At 56.8% G+C, this 21,236-nt stretch overlaps 1 protein-coding gene across 1 annotated transcript in view; it reads right to left on the bottom strand.

Annotated features, from left to right (window-relative positions):
- The window catches only part of CNTN2 (contactin 2), a 29,154-nt gene extending 8,290 nt beyond the window's left edge, over window positions 1–20,864 (bottom strand). Inside the window, exons 1-14 of the mRNA XM_060142095.1 lie at window positions 20,761–20,864; window positions 11,848–12,003; window positions 7,423–7,567; window positions 7,164–7,339; window positions 6,909–7,004; window positions 6,318–6,527; window positions 5,946–6,045; window positions 4,628–4,803; window positions 4,087–4,223; window positions 3,518–3,647; window positions 1,994–2,144; window positions 1,745–1,872; window positions 1,017–1,192; window positions 373–493 (exon numbers count right to left, since the gene is read on the bottom strand). Of these exons, the coding sequence (XP_059998078.1) occupies window positions 373–493; window positions 1,017–1,192; window positions 1,745–1,872; window positions 1,994–2,144; window positions 3,518–3,647; window positions 4,087–4,223; window positions 4,628–4,803; window positions 5,946–6,045; window positions 6,318–6,527; window positions 6,909–7,004; window positions 7,164–7,339; window positions 7,423–7,567; window positions 11,848–11,926 (1,825 nt within the window). The 5' untranslated portion in view covers window positions 11,927–12,003; window positions 20,761–20,864. The remainder of the gene's footprint in view (window positions 1–372; window positions 494–1,016; window positions 1,193–1,744; window positions 1,873–1,993; window positions 2,145–3,517; window positions 3,648–4,086; window positions 4,224–4,627; window positions 4,804–5,945; window positions 6,046–6,317; window positions 6,528–6,908; window positions 7,005–7,163; window positions 7,340–7,422; window positions 7,568–11,847; window positions 12,004–20,760) is intronic.
- Between the last annotated feature and the right edge of the window lie 372 nt (window positions 20,865–21,236).

The raw sequence follows: 21,236 nt of genomic DNA, 5'->3' as shown, positions 1-21,236 counted from the left end.
GCAGTAGTGAGTGGCGATGGGGTGTTTTGAGGAGGAAGGATGTGTCCAAGGCTGGAGGGGTCACAGAGGCTCTCTCACAGAGATGTGTATAGATTTCCCAGCATGAGGCTTTGAAACTTCTGGCCTCAGCAAGTTCTCCAGTCTTGGGATGTGGTGGAGTGAATTTTTTTACAATTTTAGCTTTGGAGAAAGAATATTTTATTCATTTAGGACCTGCGAAGAACCACGGGATGAGTTCAGCTCAACAGACTTGTTAGGAGCCCTTCCCACGGCTTTCAGGGAGAGGTGGGAGTTAGTTAGGGAGCGAAGGTCAGAATAGCCCAGCTGGCCTCTGAGGGTGTCACGGTGGGGGTGGGGTGGGAAACCCATCACCTCGGACCAGGACTGTGGCCTCCTTAGATGCACTGTCCACCACCGTCTGGGCCATGCATGTGTACTTCCCACCGTGGCGCAGCTGGGCGTTCAGGATGGTCAGATCCCCAACCGTCTCCTTCTGCACACGGGGGACAGGAAGCGGGGCGGGTCAGAGGAAGCAGCCCTGGCTAGTGCATGAGTCAGGGGACAGGAGGCGGGGCTCAGAGTCCCCTGCTCTGTTACTTCCCCAGACCCCTTGCACCTTGCTCTTCCTCTCTGTTTCGTGGGAGGGATCAGCTAGTCTCTACTTGGTACCACTGGGGATTAAACGACATTTTTTTTACAGAAGACAGTCAGTGATGGTTCAAGTTAATGATATCATCTGCGCTGGGGGGCAGGATAACAAGAGTAGGGGAGTGAGTCTTGCTCGGTGTGTGAAATTCCAGGTTTGACCCTAACCCTCTTCTAAATGCATAGACGTCGGGTGGAATCCAGGGAACTGCCCGTCTAAGGGAGGGTGCTTATGAACCCAGGGATGAGCTTGCCATCATGGCATTCCTGGGGGAAGGGGGAAAAGCTTTGGGGGTGTTGATGGCTCTCGTGGGTCCCCTGTCTGCCCAGAAGGAGAGAAGAGCCCTGGGTTCTCTGGCCTCAGGCCTTACCACACTGGCCCTTCGGTAGTGACCCCCAGGCTTGTCGAAATCGATGGGGAAGTCATCCAGGGTCCAGATGAAGGTGAGGTCCATGGTGGGGTCGTGGGAGGCGTGGCACTGCAGGGTCAGGTTATCTCCCAAGTTGATGTCGGCACTGGAGGGGGCTAGAGTGATCTTGGTTGCATCTACCAAGACAAAGGGCCCCTGAGTGGAAGGGGAGGAAGTAGGCCCAGGCAGGGGCGGCAGGGCAGGGTGAGAGGCTCTGTCTTGAGCCCCAGGAAAGAGAACAGGCAGCGTGGCCAACAGCATCCTGACCTCCAGCAGCCCCGCGAGTGCGTGGGAGGGAGGCAGGAGCATATCCCGGATGGCGGTGTTTGGGGGCAGTCCCAAGAGAAACCGAATCCTGGGGTAGCCTCAAAACCATACTAGGGGCTTCCCTGGTGGCACAGTGGTTGAGAGTCCGCCTGCCGATGCAGGGGACACGGGTTCATGCCCCGGTCCGGGAAGATCCCACATGCCACGGAGTGGCTAGGCCCGTGAGCCACGGCTGCTGAGCCTGCTCGTCCGGAGCCTGTGCTCCGCAACGGGAGAGGCCACAACAGTGAGAGGCCCGTGTACCGCAAAACAAACAAACAAACAAACTAGGAGGAACATGGGAACACAAGAGCCCAATGGCGAGGAGGGACGGCACCCCGTGGTGGCTGAGTCACCAACCTCAGCCAAACCATGGTCCTTACCTCGCACAGACAGGATGCCCGTGCTGTTGGCTTTGCCCATGAAATTCTCAGCAAAGCAGGTATATTTGCCTTCATCTGACCGACTGATGTTTCTTATGATCAAGGTGCCATCCGGAGTTACAGTTACTCTGCAGCAAGGACAGAGCAGATCTGGCCAACCCAGTGACACACTGTAGTCACGGGAAGGGGACTCACCTCCAGGGAGAGAGAGGGTGAGCAGGAATTGCTCAGGTGGGGTGGGGCTGGTACCTGCTGCTGTTGACCAAAATCTCAGTGCCTTTGCTCCAGAGCACCACGGCCTTCGGAGCTGCCCTGGGCTGACAGGGGATAACGATCTCTCCCCCTCGGGCTGCGGGGATCAGACGCCTTACAGGATTCAGCCTAAAGTCAGGGGCAAGTGCTGGAAGGAAGGGGGAGCGCCCCACAGTCACGCAGGGAATCGAACCAGCACTCGTTGCCCTGGCGTCAGATGTCACCTGGCTACATGTTAAACATTTTATGTTCCCTCTATGGCCAATCCACGAGTGACCCCCTAGCAGCACCACTTCCAAAATAGCCAGGATCCAGCCCCTTCTCATCACCCCCACTGCCACCAGATCTCTGCTGGTTGGCCTTCCTGATTTTGCATTTTCTTTCTACAATCTCTTCTCCACCCAGCTGCCAGGAATATCATTTTAAAAACACAAAACAGACACTCAGAATGAAGTCCAACGCCTCCCAAGGGCTCACAAAGGAGTCCCTACCTCTCAGATCACATCTTGCTCCATTCCTTCCCTCACTTATTGTGCTCTATCACCTGGGCCATTTTTTTCCTCTTCTTTTTTTCGTTCCGTGAAGATGACATGATTTTTCCTGCCTCAGGACCTTTGCACTTACTATACATTTCGCTTGGAAAGCCCCCAGATCTTCACATGGTTGGTTCACATCCCAAATGCAACTTCTTCAGAGAGGTCTTCCCTGACCATCCCCTCTAACTGGCCCACCTTACCCACAGCACTCTGCGGGATTTTCTTTACTGTATTTTTTATGGCTGTCTGAAATTATCTTATTTAATTGTTTGATTTTGTGTTTATTTGCCCCCCTCTCTCCACTGGATTGTAAGATACTTGAAGGCAGAGACCTTATTTTTCGTGTTCACTTCTTAGGAGGTGTTGAAGAAATATTGGTTGAATGAATGAATGAGTCTTAGTTAAGCCTCACTACAACTGGATGAGGTAGGTACTGTTCTGTCCATTTTACAGATGAGGAAACAGACTACAAGCTTAAGTCACACATCTAAGGATACTGGACTAGCTGACATTTACTGGGCGCCTGTTATGTGATGGGCAGTTCCTTATGCTTTAGCTCTATCATCTCCTTTCATCCCCACAGCAGCTGGATGAGGGCTGGGCTATTATTGCCCACATTTTATTATTCAAGAAACTGAAACACAAAGAGATTAATAACTTGCCGAAGGTCACACAGGCAAAGGGGCTGCATTAAACCCAAATCTAGCTGATTTGGCTTTCAGTGACTTTTGCCACTTTTTTTTCATGGCGGCAGACATTTCCTTTTCCACGTCAGACGCGGGTCAAGCCAGAGACCCTGTCCTCTGGGAGCTCCATCTAGTGTCTCATCTCCTGTCTTAAATCCCTGAGTTCTACTCAGAAGCTGTTGGAAAACTAAGGAAAACTGCCAGGTGAGCGTGTGCATTTAGAAATGCTGCAACTCACAACCCCTAACGCCCCCCACATGGGTGTCCCCGGGGACGTCCTCTCTCCCTGGACCCCTTACCTTGCACGGCCAGCTCGGCACTGGCGTAGATGGTGCCGTGCTTGTTCTCCGCCACACACTGGTACATGCCTGAGTCCTCCAGGCTCAGCTTGGAGAATCGCAAGTCTCCGGCCAGCACTTCTACCCGGGCCTGTGCAGAAGATCAGGACCACTGGGTGGGGGCTTATGGGGTGGATGCAGTGGAGACCGGGCTGCCTGGAGGGGGCGCCTGTATGCCCAGTCTTATCCAGGGCCACCTGGAATCCCAGGACGCACAGATTCCCCTGGCCTCCCCACACGTCTGCACCCGGAAGCCAGAGGGGCAGGTGACACACTCAGGACCACATAGTGCTTTTGTGGCTGAGTTGGGCCTGAACTCAGGTCCCTGGACCCTCCAGACTATCCAGTTGACCAGCCTGAGGCCATGTGACTCTGGGATGGAGAGAAGCACCTAGAACTACGCTGTGGCACCCTAATTGGCCCAGAAAGGTTGCCAGTGTGCGGAAGGGGAGGAGATCTGGAGGGTGAGGGAACCAGGTGAGCAGAGGAAGGTGTGCTGGGTGTGTGGAAGGAAGCCCCAGGTCTCCTACCTGGGAGGCCAGAGGATCCCCATCCCGAAGCCAGCGCACTGTGGGCCGGGGCTTGCCGGCGGCTGCGCATTCCCAGTGCAGGTTGGAACCGATGTCAGCCTCCATGTCTGAGATCACCTTGAGCCACTCGGGCTGAGCTGCGGGGAGCAAGGGAGAGCAAGGCTGGGGAGGGGCTGGGGAGGAGCTGGGAGGAGCTCCGCGAATTAACTGGACTGGATTTGCAGGGCTGCAGCTCCTGCGCCAGACAGCAGAGGGCGCCAGCCGCATTCCGGGGTGGGGAGAAGCAGGTTCAAGACAACTGGCACTGCCAGTAACTCTTTTAGCGACTTAAGTCATTCTAATGCTTTCCATGTGCTTTCTGCAACCTTGACTGAAGCTCTGAGCTGACCACAGCACCAGCCTCGTCTGGTCCCATACCCACCCAGTGCACCCCGTGGGCAGGAAAGTTTCAGCAAGGGGCTGCCTAATCTCCTCCCTGACTTCTGGGTCGGCTTCCTCAAGGACAGGGGAAGGCAGGCGGCGAGGGTGTCCGGCTCTGTACCCTGCACGATGATGCGGCCCTGGACGGTGTCGCGGCCCTTGGAGTTCTCCGCCTCACACTCGTAGGTGCCTTCGTCCTCGAAGCCTACGCTGGGGATCTGCAGGGTGGGCTCGGCTGTGGCCCACTGTGGGGACAAGGAGCCATCCACTTTGCGCCACTTGATCCTGGGGACGGGGCTGGCAGGGGAGACAAAGCCAGAGGGGGTGGGTTGAGCTAGGCAGACTCCCTTGTGCCTGCAACTCCTCCCCCAACCCAGGTCCCCCTGAGATGCTGGGCAGGTGGGGACGACGGGGAGGAGGGCCGGGAAGAGACAGGGAGAGCGGCCAGGAGAGGAGGAGGGGCCTCTCCCAGGGAGGCTCAGAGCACAGGTGGTCTGTTCCCTGAAGCTGACTTGCCCTCATGGCTGACCCCACCCTGCCCTGGCCTCTTCTGGGCCTGCCCTCCTCAGCAGCGGCCTGCAATCTGGTTCTTTATGGGTCCCCTTCCTCCTCTCCCCAACAGGGCCTTGCCTCTACTTTTCAAAGGGGATTAAGTTGTTAGTAATCTGTGTACTAAAATGGACTGAGGTATCGGTGAGTCTTACAAGGTAACGCATTACCCTTCATGTGTTTTAAATATGGATTTTCTGGAAGCCCAATAACTTTCCACAAAGCAGGGGGCATCTTGGGTAACCACAGGAGATATGTGAGGGAGGAGGGGACCAATGCACAAATCACATTCTTTCATTCATTCTACAAACATTTATTGAGTACCTGCTATTTGCTTAGCCCTGTTCCAGTGAGTCCTTTTTCTGAGAGAGTAAGAGTTCTATTATACATTTTCTATTTTAAGAGATAACTGTTAGCATCCACAGAATACTTACTAAATACCAGATGCTATTCTAAGCACTGTACATATATTAGTTCATTCAATCCTCATAACAACCCCATGAGGTAGGTACTATTATTATCACCATGTACAAATAGGGAAACCGAGGCACAGAGAGGTTAAGTGGTTTACCCAAGGTCTCCCAGCCAGCAAGTGACAGAGCTAGTAGTTGAACGAGGCAGGCTGGGTTGGGGTCCACGCACCATGCTACCTGCCCCCAGCCTGGGGTGTTGTATAAGCTGCCTGAGCCTATCATGCACGTTGCTGGGAAGATGTCTCCCCCAGAGGGTTAGTGCTCAGTGAGTGGCGGTTGCTACCCACCGTGGGTCCGGCACTCTGCTAGACCCTGCGAAGGCACCGAGATGACTGAGAGCCGGCCCTGCCTGCCCTCTCCCTGAGGGGCTCTGAGAGGCTGTGCCCTGGCCTGTCTCCTCCCTCCCCCACCACTCACTTCCCGAAGGCGAAGCACTCCAGGGTGACCTGCTGCCCCACCAGCGCATAGGTCTCTGCTGGGAACCGGGCCTTGATGCTGGGGGCAAAGAGCCTGGTGTCTGGGGAGAGAGGGTTCACACATCAGATCCAGATCAGGTGCTCCTGTGCTTAGGATCTCAGCACAACTCAAAGCCCACACTTTCTTGACTCCCTTTCCCCTTGGGGGCATGCAGCAAGGGTCTGAGGCCATGTAGCAGGAAGACCCCGGGGTCCAGCCCCAGACCCTGTGCCCTTTGAGCTGCTCTTCACAACTTCAAAGGGAAGACCCCCTTTCCCAACGCCCCTTGACCCCTTCAGCTCCCTCCTCCTCGCCTTGCCCGCTGACCCTGACCTTCCGCAGCCAGGTTGAGCTGAGCAAACTTGCTGAAGACGCTCTTGGTGGAGAAATCCATGTGGCTTGTGGCCAGGCAGGAGTAGTTGCCCAAGTCTGAGGCATTGGTCCGGGCAATGTACAGGTTCCCTGTGGTCTGGGACACGAAGTGACGCCCATCCGTAGGGATGAAGTTGGGGAACTCGTTGAGGAGCCAGCGGTAGGACAAACCTAGGAATGGGGAGTTTGAGGAAACCGGGGGTGCTGGGCTAATGGAGCAACTCTGGGTAGGACCTCAACGCGCTGCTGGGGATCCGTAGACCCTGTCCTGAGAGCCCCTGTGCTCTGAACTGGGGCTGAGGGGAGACCTAGAGGGAAGATGCGACTTTATCTCTGCCTTCAGGGAGTGCTGTCTGCTGGGGAAACAGCCCCTGCCCTTGGGGACCTCCCAGTCTGATGGGGGGGTGGGGCACAGAATCATTTAGAGTTGGGCACCCCGGGATCAGTGCTTCCAAGGGTCACTCACCACCTCTTATTCCATCCCTCTTCTGCTGAGCGGCCAGAAGCCCCTCCTGTGCCCTCTGTCTAACATGGCCCAGGGGCCTGACTCACCTGGGTAGTGGGCGGGTGGGTTACAGGGCAACATCACACCCCAACCTTCGTGGGTTTTCACTGGGTCTCGCTCCTCCTTGGAGAATTCCTGCAGGACTGGAGGTGGAGACTGTGTGCTCAGGCGCTGTCCTCCAAGCCTGCAGGACCCTCCCTTCCCAGCTCAGGCTCCATGGGGAAGTAGTCAACCGCCCTTCTGGACACTTTCCAGCCCTGTCTTCTCTACCCCAAAGCATCCCGGCACCCCGTGGGGCTCACAGCCAAAGCGGAGGACAGCCTCCCTGCTGACGACGGTGCCCACTGGGTTGGAGGCCAGGCACTGGTAGACGCCGGCGTCCTGGGCTTTGGTGGGGTTCATGATGACCAGGTTGCCCCCGACCAGCTGGTGGCGGGAGCCTGGCTCCAGCTTCATCTCGGTGCCATTCATCTTCCACCTGCAGTGGGGGCGGAGAGGGGCTGATGTGACGAAAAATTGCCCACTGCCCAGGGCCTCCCAACACCACTGCGAGGGTCTCACCTGTAGGTGGCCGGAGGGCTGGCCCGGGCACGGCATGCCAGTGTCACCTTTTCCTCGGTGGACTCCTCTGGGAATAGCAGACCGAGGGGCTGGTCTTCAAAGACAGGCCCAAAGGTGGCTGGGGATCCCCAGACTGAGCTCCAAGCTGCAGATGGGGGACACCACCAGAGGTCTCAGGGCCTAGGGGCCAGCTGGAGCCTGGCCTCCAGGGCAGCGCTGTCCAATAGAACTTTCGGCAGTGATGGAAAGGTTCCATTTTCTGCCCTGTCCAGTACAGTAGCTATTTGCCATTAGCCACTGTGCCCCTGAAATATGGCTAGTGCAGCTGAGGAACCAGATTTTAAATTTTATTTAATTATAATTAATTAAACTTTGAATTTCAATAGGTTGGGCAGACCCCATCTAGTCACTTAGTTCAGTCAGTCACCCCTCCTATACTCAGATATTGAGTACCTGCTGTATACTTAGCACTGGGCGAGGCCCTGTGTAGCAAAATGAGTAAGACACAGTCCCTCTTCCTCAAGGAGCTTGCGACCCGGGGAGGAAGACAGAAAACTGACAGTAGGTGAGAGCCATAATAGTGGCTTAGGTTCAAGAGCAGGGACCCTCGGAGTGGAAGCAGTCAGGGGACTCATGGAAGAGCTGACCTGCAGGGTGTGAGATGGGCCTTGAGAGATGCGTGGAAGCCACTGGCTAAAAAGGGGGAGAGAGGAGGTGTGGCCCTGGAGCCTAGTGTTCCTTCTGGGGAGGGCGTCCTGAGAGAACGTGCTCTGGCCCTGGGCCTCTATTAGCTGTTACAGGACCCTTCTAAGCCTCAGCGTCTTCACCTGCGAAATGGAAAGAAGATGAACCCCCCTCCCAGGGTCTGTAGCAGGGTTCAGCTTGACACAGGGTGTGTACTCAGCCACTGTCTCCTGGACCCAAGTGAGGGGGCCGGGTGGGGGTCAGGGGAAGAGGAAGGCTCAGTGGTGGGTGGATGACGTACACGTTACTTTGGGGCATTTTATAAAATTCCATTGTGACATTTCAAGAAAGAGAGGCCCAGAAAAGGGAGCGACTTGCCCACAGCCACAGGGCAAGCCTGTGGCACGCGCAACTCTAGACCTCGGGTTCCTGAATTTGCTGGGCAGATGGGTATCCCGCATGCAAATGGCATTTTCCTGCCTGGCCCCCTCCCGGGGCAGATGCCTTGCTCTCCATGTCCCCTTGTCCAGGCTCACCGGGGCAGGGTCTGAGAGGCAGAGGGCAGTGTTTCACATCTGCCTCTGTTTGCAGACTGGTGTGGCCGGTCATTCTTTGCCTTTGTGGTGTCAGGCAGGAGCCAGGCCTCCCCTAATTGGCTCCTAACCCTCCATGAAGCTGATTTCAGGCCCTCCTTGGTGGGTCATGGAGGATCCCCATTAACCAATTAGTGCCTGCTCTCCTGGTGCATCCAGCTGTCAGCCCTGGTCCAGGGGTGGGGGTGGGCCCCATGCCACAGCTGAGGCCCAGCCTTGGACCCCTGGGAGTGATGGCAGCTGTCAAGCAGCTCTCAGAATGAGGAAGGAGGCAGGGCTCCCTGAAATGGCATCCCCCATCCGCCCTCCCCACCACCCATCACTGTCCCTCATTGCCGCCCCAGGCCTCGGAGATGGCAGCGCATCCTCTCGGCTGGAGAGCCCAGCTTAATCCTAAGTTAATGATGGTGGTGGAGGGTAGGGACCCCTGCCCCAGCTGGGACTGCCGGGAGGGGAGGGAAAGGAGGGGTAGCGGAGGCAGCCAGGCTGCTGGGAACAACCTTGCATAATAGCAGCTTCCAGTAACTCTGTCTGGATGGTGGGGGGGGGGGGGGAGGGGGGCGGATGGTGGCTGAGTGGGCCCGGGGCACACTGATACTTTAAGTTTCCAGAAAAAGCTTTCTCTCCGGCGTTCAGCCATATACACACCCTCACCCAATATCCACAGACACATGCTTTCCACCTCTCACGTATACACACTTCCTTATATGCACACAGACATCACACATATATACATACATGACTCTCTAAGCTACTCCAGTAGTCAGATATACACATTTATACACACATCCGTTCCCATGCACGTATGGCTACAAATGTCCACATATACTTATTTATATCTACATCTAGGCATTCATAATAACAGAATAGATGCTATTTATCGAGGGCTAACTCTTTACCAAATACCATGCTCCACATTTCCTTCTCATAACCTCTTTACAAAGTAGCCAGTGCCACTTTCTCGTTTGGCTAATGTGAAAACTGAGACTTCGAAGGTTAAATAACTTGCCCCAAGTCACACAGAGAAGGAGCAGATCTAGGGGTGTGGACCCTGGCCAGCCTCCCCCCATAGCCAGCGTCCTTAACCACAGGGCTCAGAATTCTTGACTTCAGTTTCCCATCAGGACCATCAGAGATGCTGCTCTATCCTGGAGGTCCCGAATCAGAATCTCTAGGAGTGAGGCCCAGGAATCTAGATTTTAAAAGGGCCTCACGGGCATTCTGAAGAGCGGATAGAGTTGAGAGCCATGCGCTGTGTGTAAGGCCTTCTATACACATTCATCATCCCCCAAATGCAGCACGCCCTCCATGCAATAATAACGCACTCACATCTCCACCCTCTCAAACATCCACAGACACACCCACACTCACCCCACACCTCCCTCTGAAGCTACACACACATCCACCCACACATGCACTTTCTCTCTCTCTCTCTCTCTCTCACACACACACACACACACACTCCCAGGGAAAGCCACCCACTCTGTGCTGTCCTTGTTCGGCATCCTCTCTGATTCTCTCCTGAATCCCTATCCTGACAACTCTGCTCCCCCAAACACAGGTTTCAGGATCTCATGGAGGAAGGAGATTAGGGAGCTGAGACTGTGGAGGGGAAGCCGTGCTGCCCGTCTTTGCACTGGGGTGCAGGAATCCGAAGCTGCCTCCCCAGGGTAGGTGCGCAAAGACAGCCAAGAGCTGAGGCCCCTTCCTAGGGGGTGGGAACAGCCATGGGATGTTCCGCTCCTGCCTCTGCGGTTGCTGGAGGTGGCAGACCAGGTCCCGTCTCCCTTGGCCTTCCTGCCTCTCTGGGTCTATGGACCGCGGAGGCTGCACATACTGCTTACCTCAGATGATGGGGTCCCAGCACTGACTGACCCTGAGGGTGGGGAACGCGGAGGAGCCCGGGTACGTCCGCCACTCTCTCTGGGGTGGGTGTCTCCTGCCCCTTGCAGCCTGGGCTCCCCAGCCCAGCAGCTCCTCCAGATCTGGGGGGCCCTGGCACTGGGAGCTAGGCCTGGAGCTGGGGGCCTGGGAGGCTCCCCTATTTCCCAGCAGCCTCACTGACTTGGATGCTGGGTTGGGAGGCGGTTAGGACATAATGAGAACATCTGAAACTATGCCAGTGGAGTCCTTCCCTGGTGAGACGAAGAATTTAAAATGTGCTGGTTGCAGCCTTGCAGGGGCTGTGGGGTGGGGGGTGGGGGGGGGTGGAGCCTGAGGTATAGCTAGAACTCCAGAAGGACACCAGAGGATGGGTACCCTTTCTCCCACGGAGATCTTTAAGAAAAAAAGAAACGTCTATTGATCCGGGCTGAGGGTCAGGGCAGAGAGGCCAAGCAGCGGTTCCAGTAGGCCCCTCCGAGCAGCAGCAGGCTGTTGGAAGGTTCCCCCAGCTCAGACAGCCTGGGGATCCCATACCGCCTCCCTAGCCCACTCTCCAGAATCCAGCCAGCCCGGGCCCCTTGTGCTGCACTGCTCGGTTTTCCGTACCCTCCTTTTCCTTCTGCCAAACGCCTTCCTCCCCTCTCCCCACTTGAAGCACCCCTGGCATGAGAACTTTTGCTTGGGTCCCTCTTGCCTTTTTCCTGGGCCACGCCCTGCTCTGCCTCATCTCTTCCCAGATCCCATTCCACATTTGGTCCATTTGCCAGGCTTCACTGTTGTCCTGAGGAACCCTCCCAGAGTTGTGTGGTCAGGGCACCCTAGAGCAGTACTATCCAATAGAATTTTCCGTGATGATGGAAATATTCTATAAACGGTGCTATCCAATACGGCTATGAGGCCTTGAAATGTGGCTAGTACAACTAAGCAACTAATTTTAAATTTAATCTTGCAGCCTTAAGAGGCTGCAACTCTGGGCTGATGTCATGGAGATCTGGTTGTGCCATAGTCTCGCTGTGTGACCCAGGGCAAGTCCCTCACCCTCTCTGGATCATCTACAATACGACAAAGACTCATTCCCTCTCCTCCTAATCTCAAAGGGAAAGTAAACTCCACAAACAGGAAACTTTTATAAGGAAATGGCCTCAAACTGGAGTGCCACGCAGTGCAGTCAATTATTTCTGTAGTCACATCACTAACATAATAGCAGTGATATAACGCTGTGATCATGCCCGCTAGGCTTCGGAGTCCAGACAAGCCCTCTTACCTGGAGTGGAGACAAGGGCCACAGCGGCCAGCATTAGCAAGTGTGATTTCCTCCTGGCAGGTGTCCCCATGGTGAGCATTCCAGGCAAAAGTAGGAAGCGGAGGAGAGGAGCCTCAGCCCTGCACAGGGAGAGTCTGGCTGGAGGCTGAGAAGGACCTAGGGAGGCAGAAAGGCGGGGGAGGACTCTGAGCTGAGGAGCGCCCCTCCCAGCTCCAGGTACATCTGGGTCAGCGGCGATGCTTTTGCCTCAGCCTGGGGAGAGGCTGGAATTGCTCTCACCCTCCCCAGGGCCCCAGGGGAAGGGGCTTGGCCATTACCAAGGAGCTCTTCCCAGGGCCGAGTGCCTCCTGCTGGCCCCCTGGGAGTCTGGCTCTGCCCTGTACCCTCACCCCACCTCCCGTGCAGCCAGCAGGGTGTTGCTCAGGGAGTGAAAGCAGTGACTAATTGGGAGGCAAGAAGCCAGCGCCTGCTCACCCGGTAATAGCTCTCAGTGCAGGGCCAGAAGAGAGCAGGGCCCGTGCCTGGGTTTGGGGAACTAGTAACATCTTCTAGGAATCGGGCCCGCTTTCCCCTGCCCCGCACACAGCTGCCTGGGTTGGGGGTAATAAGCCCCTCTGGGAGCTGCAGCAAGTCTCTGGGAACCAGCCTGTTTTTCTACCAGTGAGGAGGGGTTTCATTGATTCGCCCACACCCTCTCACCTGGACCCAAGGTAAGGCACTTAGGTAGTGTACATGATGGAGCCATAACCTTGGCCCCCTTAGTAAGGTTTCCCAACCAGATGGACTAGTGGGCCTGGACAGGACTTCTGGGCCGAAAGAGTTAACGCAGCTCCTAGAGGAGCCTCCCTCTTGCCGAGATGAGCGGAGATTTGGTTAGATCCTGGAGCCCTGAAGAACCTGCTCCCTGGGGGGCACCAAGAGCAAATCAGAGCCCCCCTCCATCAGTCTGAGAGAGGGGGGCCTCATCCTGGGGGGAGAGCAGGTCCAGCCTTCCACCAACTCCCCATCTCCAGGCTGTCCTGCCCAGTTTGGGGTGGGGGGAGTGTGGGATCTCAGGGGCCTGCTTCTTGGTTATCAGACTGAGTCTGGGTCACTGGGCTCCCAGGCTACTGGGGGCCAGATCGCCCTGCTGCATATTCCGCTTCTCTGCCCTGCTACCTGCTTTGCAGAAAACTAAGAGCAGAAGGAGGTGATCTAAGGTTGAGGGAGCGAGCCCGGCTGGGGGCTCTTCCACTAACTGGCTTCAAGACCCATGCCATCTCTGGGCCTCAGCGTCCTCATCTGTAAAATGGGTGCTCTCTAGCGTCTCTTCCAGCTCTGAGACTGTGATTCTCCCAGAGAGTGCAGGGTGGCCGAGGGCCCGGGAACGCTGCCCCTGGGTGGGAGTGGGGAGGTGGAGATGGCAGGCTGCTGATGACCTGAGTCTGCCTCTAGGGCCAGTGCAGAGTCCGAAGACCGGTGCAAGCTCAGGGTCTCCCGGCCTCACTGCGGGCTCTATTCCCCAGGAAATAGAGGGCTCCCAAATGCCCTTAAACCTCAATATTGATCACCACCACCCGTTCCTGCCTTCCCAACAGCCACAGCTGGCACCGAAGGAGCAGGCAGGGGGTGGGGGGAAGAGAGGGGAGAAGTGGGCCCAGGGCCCCTCAGGGAGGATATAGGCTGAGAAGCTTGGTGTTCCGATTCGAGTGGCGGGAGTGGTGTTTAAACAGATGGCACTCCCTCCCCCGCCCCAACTCCAGCCTCATACCCACCTCCCTGTGTCAGAAAGGGGGCCAGGTGCCACCTCTCCACCTGTCCCTCCCTATCCTTGCCACTTTCAGTTCCAGGCTTGAACCCAGAGATTCAGCACTTCCAGCCCGCCCAACACGCCCCCAGCACCCTCAGCGCAGAATAGGTGTCACTTGTGTGTTGTACGTAACTGCTTGAGAACAGCTGTGATTGTGTACCTGCACGTCACATGCTCACACTCACACTCACACAGTGGGCTGACCAGTCTTCAGTGCTGCCCAAGGGCAACCCCAGGGCACGCACACACACACACACCCCTCATACGCCCTCTCACACAAATTGTCTCTCACTCACACACTCCCTCCCTCTCTCTCATACACACATACACTCTCACACATGCTCTCAGGTTACTGGGGTCAGCAGGGTGCTTAGCCATGGAAGAATCTAGAAGCAGGACCCTGGATGGTACACAAATGCAGGAAGCTGTCCTCATGATAGGAAGCCACTGGGGCACTGGGAACCACAACAGGCGTTGGAATCGATGGACAGGAGTTGGTGACCTTGGCTTCATCTCCTAACAGTGTTGGGAGCTTGGACAAGTTCTCTCCCCTGGTGGACCTCAGTTTTCTCATCTGCGCAGTGGAGATCGTAACACTTCCTTTGCAGAGCTGTTCTGAGTGTGGAGTGAGGTACAGAGTGCCCTGCAGAGGCAGTCTTGGGGCTGTTTGGACTTGCCTTCGGGTAGCGGTGGGGATAGGGGCGTGGAGAGAAGATGGGGCACCAGGCCCCCTCCCCACTTCAGCCAGAGCAACTCCACTTATACTTGCTTTATCTGCTGGACTTCCCTCTGAGGTTCCCTTTACTCAAAGGTTTCCGCAGCTCCGAAGAGTTTGAAAACACCCCTTTGGCACAGGTGTGCCCCGTCCGGAGCCTGGCACAGAGAAGGTGCTCAGTCATCGTTTGCTTCCTGCCCTTTGTCTGCCTGCCAGTCTTGAGAGCTCAGCGAGGGGGTAGGGTGTGGGCTCGGGGAGACAGGCACTTATCCTGAGTGTGTCCGAGCAAAACGGAAACAGACGGGCAGGGACCTGCGGCCGGGGCTGGAGACTCCAGGGACGAGTCTGCTGCTGCCCGTCTGCTGTTGCCCATCAGCAGTGCTGGAGAGAGTGGGGTGGGTGTGCATGTGTGCGTGTGTACGCATGTGTGTGATGTTTGTGCGTATCTGTGTGTTCTGTCTCTATGTCCCTGTGTACATGTGTGGTCTGGTCTTGTGTCTCTGTGTATATGCATGTGTCTGTGTATGAGTATATCTGGTCTTTGTGTATTGAATATATGCCTCTGTGTGTGTGTGTATCTGTGTGTCTGTGTCTTGTGTCCCAGCCCTGCCTTGTTTCCCGGTGATCTACCAGGAGCCCTGCACCCTGGATCATTCACCTCCACCCCACAGTGGTCAGAATTATCTGGTATCTCTCTTACCATAAGTAATTACCATACATCATGGATAATACAATCCCTCTGTTCATCCTAAACTTCGATTTAATCCTGGACTTTTATCAGTCACTTCTGGGCTCAAGGGCCCTGGGCACCCCCTGGGGCCTGAGACCTGCAGCCTCAGAGGAGACATGGGTCGGGGCGGGGCTGGTACCAGGAAGCACCTAGGGTTGCCCTCGGGGAGCATTAGAGGCTGATCAACCCCATCAGATGTACATTGAGCCAAGCCCGCTCCGTGCTAAGGCCTTGTGTGAACGCACATCCCCACCCCCCAGAGCTTGGGTCAAAGGTTGGAGCTTATTTCCTCCCTGACATGAGGCAGTTGGCATGCAGCCTTGTTCTGCGTCCATTCCCACTGCGTATTTAACACCATGTGCCAGGCATTGTGCTAAGTGCTGGGGAGGCAGGAATAAAAACACCGCCTTTGCTGAGTTCCCTGCCCAGCTGAGTGCAGCAGGGGATGTGCTCACGAGCTGCATGGGCCAGTCGTCTCCCCATACCATCTGCCCTGTGACACATTCTAGAATACCCAGGATGGAGGAGGCCTTTTTGTCAAGTGCAAGGCCGGCGTGGAGCTATGCCAGGCCTAGAGCTGGCCCTGTGGACCCTGAGCCAGCCAGGCCTGGCCCCGGCCAGCTGCCCTGGTGCAGGGGTGCAGGCACAGGCTGGTACAGGCGGACACAGGCTGTCACCATCCGGGGCCGGTCCTGGGAGAACGTGGGGGGCTCATAGGCTGCTTGGGGTTCCGGGAGACCAGGGAGAGCTGGCCGAATTGCCGGGCCCAGGAGCCAAAGGGCCCGGAGGACAGCTGGGGATGGAAGGCTGTGAGCTGGACTCCAGGGTTTGCTGGCTGAGGGCCCTTGCACAGAGGCAGTCGGAAAATGAAAGACACACTCCACCCAAGTGCTTTCCCTTGGGGTACTGAGCTCCTGGCCCCAAGCCTGTCTCTCCTTCCCCCTGGACAATGGAGATTTGAGCAGCTTTGGGATGGGTGGTGGTAGGAAAAGAAGGAGTTTGGAGCCCATTTGAGGGCAGAGACTAAGTGACTTGTTGTAAGCTGACAGGTATTATAGGAGCCCCTCGTGTCCCCACCGTGCTCCACCTAGCAGCACAGCACGCTGGCTTAGTGGGGTGGGCTCTTGCGTTGACAGACCTGACACTTACTAGCCAGTGTAACCTTAGTATAACTAACCAGCGTAACCCCAGTTATTACGTTCATTACTTAACCTCTCTGAGCCTCAGTCTCCATCTGCAAAATGGGGATGAGAGGGGTAGTACCCACCTCCCGGGACCCTGTGAGGTCAGCACAATTCCTAGCCCATAGTAAGCGCTTGAGATAGATGAGAGCTCATCACTGAGAACCGTCATGGGCCTCGAGCACGGACCCCAGCACACCGAGGGACACACAAGTGTGTCGACAGACACTGGGCCCGGCTGTGGGTCGGGCTCACTTCCACACAGTCGCGACATTCGGGCCAGGCTCACATGTGTCGAGAACGCTGAGAGTCTCCCACAGACTCCCTGGGCTGTACCCCACAGGCGTGGCGGGCCTGGGCCAGCACCGGCGGGCATGCCGTTCCAGACAAGGCACAAGGACACACAGAGACACGTCCAGACACCGCGTGTGCAGGAGAGCACCTGGCTCGGACACCCACGCGGGCCCCGCCAAACAGGTGCGCAACCTCAGCCACTGCACCTCCTGCCTGTGGGGTGTACGATGGGAGGGGGACTCTGCCTACGAAAGGAATTGCCACCTGGGACGGGACCACTGTCTTCCGGGAAGGTCTGAGCCATGCCCACACCCCCTGGGAGGATGGGGTGTCTTCAGTGGCCTGGTGGGCCCACGTGCCTGGTGGCAGGAGCTGGCAGGAAGAGGACTGCAGTTGAGAGGCCTCGGTGCGGGCAGGGCTGGTGCCCTGAGCTGGAGGAGGTCCTCCGGGCATATTTGGGTGGGATAGGGACCTTCTCAGTCCCCACTGGGGGACAGGGACTGCTTGGTGACAGGGCGGCCTTGCAGCTGGGTCCCTCCCCAGCCTGCTCTGTGTGCTCCCTCTCCTCCCACCCCTCGGTGTTCTCTGCAGCCTCTTTGTATTCGCAGCTGGTTCCCTGAGGCCCCAGCCCTGGCACTGCCGTGCCCTCGGGGGAGAGCTGTGACTCCCAGGCTCGTGGGTTTGCCTGAGCTTTCGGCACGGGGCCGGGGAAGTCTGGCCCTTGATCTGCAGCCGGGAGTCTTTGGCCCTTCTGTCCCCACCCTCTCCACTGAAGAGACCCCTCAAAGTGGGGAGTGGGCAGAAGGGGAGAGCCTTGCATTCTCCTGGGAGGACCTGGGGGCGGGCAAGTAGCACCCAGACTCGAGGTTTCCCTACTTGCCTGCCTACTCCGTGTGGGGTCTGGGGGCAGAACGAGTGAGGGCTTTGGGAGGGGGGCCCTTTTGAGACATCAGGCATAGGAGCGATTGTTTCAACTTGGTTCAGAAGATCCAAATCGGGAAGAAATTACTGGAGCAATTTTGCATGTCCCCTCATCTCTGCTGAGAGGTGACTCCCTCTAATTCCTGGACGGCTGGTTCAGAACCAAGCCTGGTCGAGGTGGGTTTGAACTTGCTCCTCCCCTCAGGCTAGTTTCCACTCTAGGGCCCAAATTAACTGTACCTGTTGGGTTGCACCGCAGGAAGGCCACCCTTCAGCCAGAGCCAGTGTCGGGGAGCCTTTTGGTCTATGAGGTCGTTGGACATTGAGAGGATGTGGGCTGGGCTGGAGAAGACCCAGCAGGTTTCATCTGGATGGGTGCCCCAAGTGTGGGGTGGGGCTCATCAGATAAAGATGCTGAGGTGCACTTGGGTTTGCACACGTTCTGGGATAGAGTGTGTTCAGTTTGGGGTGAGAATGTCACACACTTTTGTTTTGTTTGCATCCTCTCTGGGTAAACAAGGAAACATGGGCTCATTTTGCATCAGGAGAACTCATTAAACCCATGGAAGTACTTCTTTACTCCAGGACAGTTACCATTGGGGCACAGAACCCATGGGAACTCCCATGAATGTTCCAAGTTAGCAAAGTCCTGGGGGGTTTGGTCTAGATTAGGGAGGTCCGGAAGGTTGAGAGGTGGTCAGCATGCAGGAGGGAGAGAAAAGGATGTCTGTCTTCTTATGGATTCCTGAGTCATCTCCCCCTGTACCATTTGCAAGAGGATACCTGAGGCTGGGAGAAATTAACAGGTCACCTAGCCCAACCTCTACTTCTAGGCAGGACTGTCTCTAAGCTTGGACAGTTCTCCACACCCTCACAGAGTCATTGGAAAGGAGGTTGCCCTACTTCCTCATGGCACGTCTTCCTGGTGAGGAAGTGTCTCCTGCAGTCTAGCTTCAATCCCTCCTGCTTCACTGGCATATCTTTTGCTCTAGTTCTTCTTTCCCTGTGTATCAGTCCTCAGCCCTGTGGTTCCAACCTCAGGCATAAATGTGTGTAGATAAGCTTTCTCACAAACATTTGGCTGAAGATGTTTCTGGGAGGTGGGGCACAGTGCATTCTCCAAACCACCCCAAAGGTATTGCTTCCCTGATGGCCTTAAAGTCAGAGAGGATACCTTGGGGGTACCTCCTTCTGTGTACTTACTCCTGAGGAGCAAGTGTGGTCAGTTGGTCAGAGACAATGTGTGCAACCATCCCGTTGAGCACACTTCTTCAGAGGCCCATCCCACACGTGTCTCTATTTGAACAACTGCTGGCAGAGAAGGTGCTGGAATGGAGTTGCATAAGGAGCAAAATCTGGCAGGGGGAACGGTGCGGGGTAGGTGGAGGAGTGCATTCGACCAGGAGGGGAATGCGAGGAGAGAGCTTGGCCGGGTGGGGCATAGAAGACGCGTGGGGAATAAGAGAGAGAGAGAGCAGGGGACACCTTTCCTAGGGCAGTGCACCCCTGCTTCCCTCACTGCTCATGGTGAGCCCCAGAAGGACAGGTGGATCTTGGGTGACTTTGATGCCGTGGGCTCTGCGGCCCCTCCCTGTCTGTCTCACCTCCCACCTCCCTCTTGCCGGCTGGCAACTCCTGATAGATCTCATGGGAAATTAGGAAGAACTTTGACCTTGTGGTCAAAGCCTTCCTTGAGTGGTCCTGCAGCCTGGCTAGAAGGGGTTAACTGTGGGGCACCCTGGGGAAGGGCATGGATGCTGTTGTGTCTAAGGGAAGAACTCCCTCCCCCCCGAGGACAGGAGTCAGGGCACCATCTCCCTGCTCCACCTCCAGCCTCTCCCACAGGTTCCGGTGGCTCCGTCTGGTTCCCTCTGAGTGCAACTGGGAGGCGGGGACTCAGAGGCTAAGTGGAGGTAGGGGCTCTCCAGGCAGGAGGTTGGGAGAGGAGCCTGAGACTGCTGCCCAGAGTGATGTCAGATCACCGACCTCCTGGGTTATTTGGGCTCTTCCTCCTACTGCTTCCCTTTGAGCAGAAGAGAAAGGATGCCAGCTGGAATGGGAAGGGAGTTTGGGGCCTTGGGGAGTCGGCTGAAAGGAAAGGGTGATAAGAGTCTGACCAGTTGCAGGCTGGACATGAAGTGGGGGAAGTTAAGGGCAGGAAACCTGGAGGCTAAAAAACCTGCCCTTCTCCAGGGCAGGGGCCATGGGTACTCACAGTTCACTCCATCCTGGTCTGTCTAGATTCCCAAACCTCCAAACAACCTTGACTGACAACTTTTCCTCCTGGGATACAGGCTCAGCCCCCAGTGCTCTGTGGCTGAAAGGTCCCTGGCTTTTTCCCTGTGTAGGGTCAGGACTCTCCTTCCACAGGCACTGTCTTAGCTCACCCCACTCCTTGCCTCCCAGACCTGGGAATTCCTCCTGGAGAAGGTGATGGGATTCATCTCTGGGCACTGGCTGGGGCTGCTTCCCCCACCACTGGCTATTATGTAAGCCCTACAGTGCTGGACAGAAGGATTGCCCTCTCTTTCTAGACCCCCTAAATGGTACCCCTCCCCCTTCTAGCCTAGCCCCTTTCCCCACTGGAAAGCCAAACTTCTGCAAATCCTTTCTTCCCACCGGTGAGGCTGAGGGGGAGGGATCTGAGGAGAAGATAAGGTTGGGGAGGGGGGAAGGGATGTGACTTGCCTCAGTTTCTCCTCCCTATGTCCCCGCTCCAGGACAGGGCTTTGCCCAAACTTGTGCTCCAGTCTCTCCTTGTCTCCCACAGCCTTCCCCTCTGCCGAACAGAAGCAAGACTTTGCAAAGAGGTCACCCTGCACAGGCAGACCCAGGGGGACCTCAAGTCTGGGCAGTCAGGCTCAATTCCTTCTAGGGATATCTGGGCACAGGTCAGGGTCTGGGACTTGTCCTCATGGAGAGTCAAGCCCTGGACCAGGGGTGTGGGGCAGGCCCATAGCCTCTGCCCTCTCCGGAGGCAGTTGTTGCTACCAGCCTGTGGCTTGAATTCCTGGACACACTGCTGGGGTCCAGGTTCCGGGCCAGGCTTGGCCTGCTAGGGCCCTGAAGGATGCCACCCACGTAGGGCGGAGGGCATCTCCAGTCCTGGTGGCCCCTGTGGGGCTGGGGTGAGAAGTCAGACTGGCCCCTGCCAGCCAGCTGGGGTTCCTGCCCTGTCCCTGCCCCCTCCCAAGTTGCCAGGAAACTGAACGCGGAGCCCCTGCCCACAGCAGCGCCCTGGGAAGCCCCAGGACTGGAGGAGACAAAAGCGGTTGGCACCTACCTGGGCTGAAAGAAGGGTGTTGGCTGGGGTAGGTGGACGCTGCTCATAGCCCCCTGGGCCGCCCTCCTCTCCTCCCGGCTCGCCTCAGCCTCAGCTGATCCCTGCTGTCCTGGCGCGGCAGCGGCGGCAGTGGCGGTGGCGGGTGAGGGCGCGCGCGCGCGCGCGTGTGTGTGTGTGTGTGTGTGTGTGTGTGCGCGCGCGCGCGCTGGAGCCACTGCAGCATCTCTGCATCAAGATGTGCTCCTCCCTCTCCCAGGCTCCGCTCACTGGCTGGCTCCCGACGCTCGCTCGGGGCCCTGGAGACCGCTTCCTTCTGCCCCCCTCCCACCCCCTTCCCGTCCCCACCCTCCTGGCTTTACCTCATTTGCTGTCATTTAAGGGCTAGGGAGCGAGCCAGGCGCCCGCGTCTTCCATAATGCATGGGCAGCTCAGCTCCTGGCGCTGTCTGGCCTGCCTGCCCCCACCTTCCCTGCCCA

This window comes from Lagenorhynchus albirostris, chromosome 2 (assembly GCF_949774975.1).
Source record: "Lagenorhynchus albirostris chromosome 2, mLagAlb1.1, whole genome shotgun sequence".
Taxonomy (NCBI): domain Eukaryota; kingdom Metazoa; phylum Chordata; class Mammalia; order Artiodactyla; family Delphinidae; genus Lagenorhynchus; species Lagenorhynchus albirostris.
This window is presented reverse-complemented; position numbering and strand designations above follow the sequence as displayed.